General features: G+C 55.4%; 1 protein-coding gene across 3 annotated transcripts in view; it reads right to left on the bottom strand.

Annotated features, from left to right (window-relative positions):
• Positions 1 to 347: 347 nt before the first annotated feature.
• DNAJB5 (DnaJ heat shock protein family (Hsp40) member B5) overlaps positions 348 to 3,339 on the bottom strand; it is a 17,082-nt gene continuing 14,090 nt past the window's right edge. For all 3 annotated transcript variants that reach the window (XM_014952552.1, XM_014952550.1, XM_014952551.1), the window contains exon 4: positions 348 to 2,485. In XM_014952552.1, coding sequence (XP_014808038.1) covers positions 2,252 to 2,485 — 234 coding nt within the window. In that variant the 3' untranslated portion in view covers positions 348 to 2,251. The remainder of the gene's footprint in view (positions 2,486 to 3,339) is intronic.

The raw sequence follows: 3,339 nt of genomic DNA, 5'->3' as shown, positions 1-3,339 counted from the left end.
CCCCATGTTAGCCACATCCCTGGAGCCACGAGGGGACACAGAGCCCCTGACCGCGTCTGCTCCCAACGCCCTGGTGATGTCGTCAGCACAATTAATGCCATTTTACGAGGTCAGTAGCCATTCCCTGTGACCCAGCAGGTCACGTATTTGTCCCCTGTCCCTGGGGGGCGAGGGGGGCAGCCCGGTGATGGGGATGTCCCCAGCACAGAGCCCCGTCCCTGCTGGCTGCATGAGCACAGCCCAGCATCTCCCATCACAACACACTCCCCGAGGAGCTGTATTTTTTAAAATACTTTATTTCTTTTTTTTTTTTTTTTGAAGAAAAAAAAAAAGAAGCAAAAAAAAAAGAAAAAAAAAAAGAAAAAAATTACAAAAAATCCCCACTATAAAACATTCAGGTCTCATTGAAACCGAGAGAAACAAAGCAGCTTGCATCTGCGCGCTGGCCTGTCTTCTCGATCGCCGTGTCCACCAGGTTTTTCTCTGCGTCTCGAACTCCACAGGGACCAGGGGAGGGAACTGTCAGTATCCCCTCACCGGCCAAGCCGGGCAATTAATTAATTAAGCAGTGCCTAACAGCTCTCCTCGCCCTGTATGATACACTGTACAGCTGTACACCCAGCCCCCATGGATGCCCCGCACTAGACCCCCCCTGCCCCAAGAGATCCCCTATTTAAAAGTCAGTGACTTTTTTTTTTTTTAATAAAAAAAAAATGTATTCCCGGGGCGGGGGGAATATTTTGGCAGGGTTTTTTTTCTTGGCGGTGCTGTGGTGGAAGAGGAGCTGTACACAGCCGGGTGGAACGCGCCTCCCACTCTGTAGGAGCTCTTTCTCGGGAAAAAAAAAAAGCCCAAAAAAAAAAAAAAAAAAACCTGGCAAGAGGCAGAGTGGGCCGAGAAAGGTAAGAAATATAAAAAGTCTCCTGATGGAAATCCGAAGGTTTTAAAAAAATACAGCATTTGAAAACGAAGCCACCAAGCAGACTGCCTCATGCGCCTCCCAGCTCCACCCTGACGCCCAGAAAGATCTCCTGAATGAATCGTCCCTGTAGAAAAATATATACACGTGCCTTTCTCTTCTTATTAAAAACCCTAAGGTCGAACTCAAACGCTAGTGAAACCCACAGCTCTGCTCACGCTTGGCTCCGCTTTTGCACCCAGACTTGTGCTACACACCCCCTACACCCCCGCACTGCGACGGGCTTGGTGTTTGTGTGGCTGAACCATCTTTTCCCCTCAAAAGACAAAAAATTTAAAAAAAAGAAGTCAGGGTGCACCACGCCAGGAATCCCAAAATGGGCAGAGAAAAAAAAAAAAAAACCCTTGCAGAGTTTATCTAACGAGCTCTATATATATGTATTTATAAAAGCAGCAATGCAAAACTCAACACATCTGAACAAGAAGAAAGCTCCAGCCTGGGCTTCTCCCCCACCTCCTGCGGCTGGCTGGGGCAGCGGGGACAGCCCCGGGCAGGGGCAGGAGGATGGAGGGGACCGTCCCCACGGCGTTTGGCACAGCCGAGGCTCGGTTGTGTAGGCTTGGCACAGGAGTGAGGGCCACGGCCGGACTCGGTACCGCGGTCCCGGGTGAGAAACAGTCCAGCTACGGGGTGGCGGAGTCGTGGGGGAGGCCACCGCGACCAGCGCCGCGGGACAACCGGGGACCCCGAAGAGCAGCAAGTATCAAAGAGGGGAAGAGGAAAAAAAAAAAAACAAACCAAAAAAAAACCTAACAGCGGGGACGCCAGAACCTGCGGAGTCCTATTTACATGGCGCCGGACCCCGACAAGTCCAGCTTTTCGTGGGGAAAAGTGGCCTGAAAAGCAGGTGACATAAAAACCCACAACGTGACGCGCCTCCCCGGGGGCCAAAGGGCCCACCTCCTGCCCCGGCTTGTGCCAGGTGGAAAAGCTGGACCTTCCGGGGAAAAAAAAAAAACCAAAAACCATAGTCCAGCAGCTGGGAGAGCTCTGATGGGCAGGAGCCTCCCAGCTGCTGGAGTAGAAAACAGGCCAAGAGGGATGGATGGGATGGGATGGATGGGGGGGAAGGCGGGTTGGGTGGGATTTTTGGGGAAGGGAAGTGGTGTGATGGGATGGTTGTTTGTTTTTTTTTTGTTTTGTTTTGTTGTTGTTTTTTCTTTTTTGCATTCGGAAGTGCTGTGGCACCTGTGCTCCATGTGGGCCAGGTGCTGCGGCACGTGCGTTTGGAGTATTGCTGCTTGGAGGAGAGTTTCTCCCCCCGGGGGGTCTCTAGGAGCACGGGAGGTGCTGCTTGAGGATCTGTCTCGTCTGGGGAGCTATTCTGTCCGGGAAGCGGATTTTGAACTCCACGATCAAGTCTCCTCGCTGGCTGGGGGCCTTGGGGAAGGGCAGCCCCTCCCCACGCAGTCTCTTGACCGTCCCCGGCTTGATGATGTCGTTGCAGGGCAGCGGGATCACCCGCCCGTCGATGGTGGGAATGTTCACAGTGCAGCCGCACAAGGCCTGGGGGGAGAAGAGGGGACAGGCCATCAGACAAGGCTGGAGGGGGACACCCCAAAACATCCCACCCGCCACAACCCGGACCCTCCACCAGCTGGGTTTGACCACCCTGGGTGATGCCCAAGAGCATGGGGTGATCCTCACCAGTGTAAGGTCAGGTCTCTGCTGGTGCCAGCCCAGTCCAACCACATCGACTGGGCTGCTGGAGGGGTTGCTCCAGGCCCGGGGAGACCCAACTTCATGGGGGGAAGGACCTCCCCAGCTCCTGGGCTCCCCAGGAGGCACCGCCAGCAAGCGCCCAGCCACTCACAGCAACAGGACAGGCTAAATTTAGCCCCTTTCCCTTCCCCGGCCTCACCACCACCAACCCCGGGCAGCCCAAAAGAAAACCCAGCTGAGATCATCGGATGCCGCCGCGGTCCATCAGCTGTCACCCTCCGCAGCCCGGCAGCTCTGCCCAGAGCTGGGGGTTATCTATAGCACAGCCCGCCTCACAGCCTCCCCCCACCATCCCAAAAAGTGCCCCCCAACAAAGAAGTCTATGCTGGTGTGGGACAGCACCCAGCTTCCCTAGAAGCTGGGGGTCTCAGAAGGGCTGGTCCCCATTGGGAAGCCAAGAAGAGGTGGTTTTGGGGGGTTGCCCCCCCTCCCCCCCGGCAGCAGCACCCCTGTAGCCGCAGGGTGGCCTGCCTGAGCCGGCCACGTGACGCGGGAATGCAGCAAAGAAAATCCTTGTGTCCTTAAATAACTCAGACAGCTCTGGCGTACACGTGGGCAGGACTGTCTCCAGGCTTTCGGCAAAGGCTGAGGGAGAGAATTGCGGAGCGATGCTTCTGGAAGAGGCTGGGGAGGGGGGG

The sequence above is a fragment of the Calidris pugnax genome, unplaced genomic scaffold (genome assembly GCF_001431845.1).
Source record: "Calidris pugnax isolate Ruff unplaced genomic scaffold, ASM143184v1 scaffold220, whole genome shotgun sequence".
In the NCBI taxonomy this organism is placed as follows: domain Eukaryota; kingdom Metazoa; phylum Chordata; class Aves; order Charadriiformes; family Scolopacidae; genus Calidris; species Calidris pugnax.
Note: the sequence above shows the minus strand (reverse complement) of the source record. Positions and strands in the feature narration are given on the sequence as shown.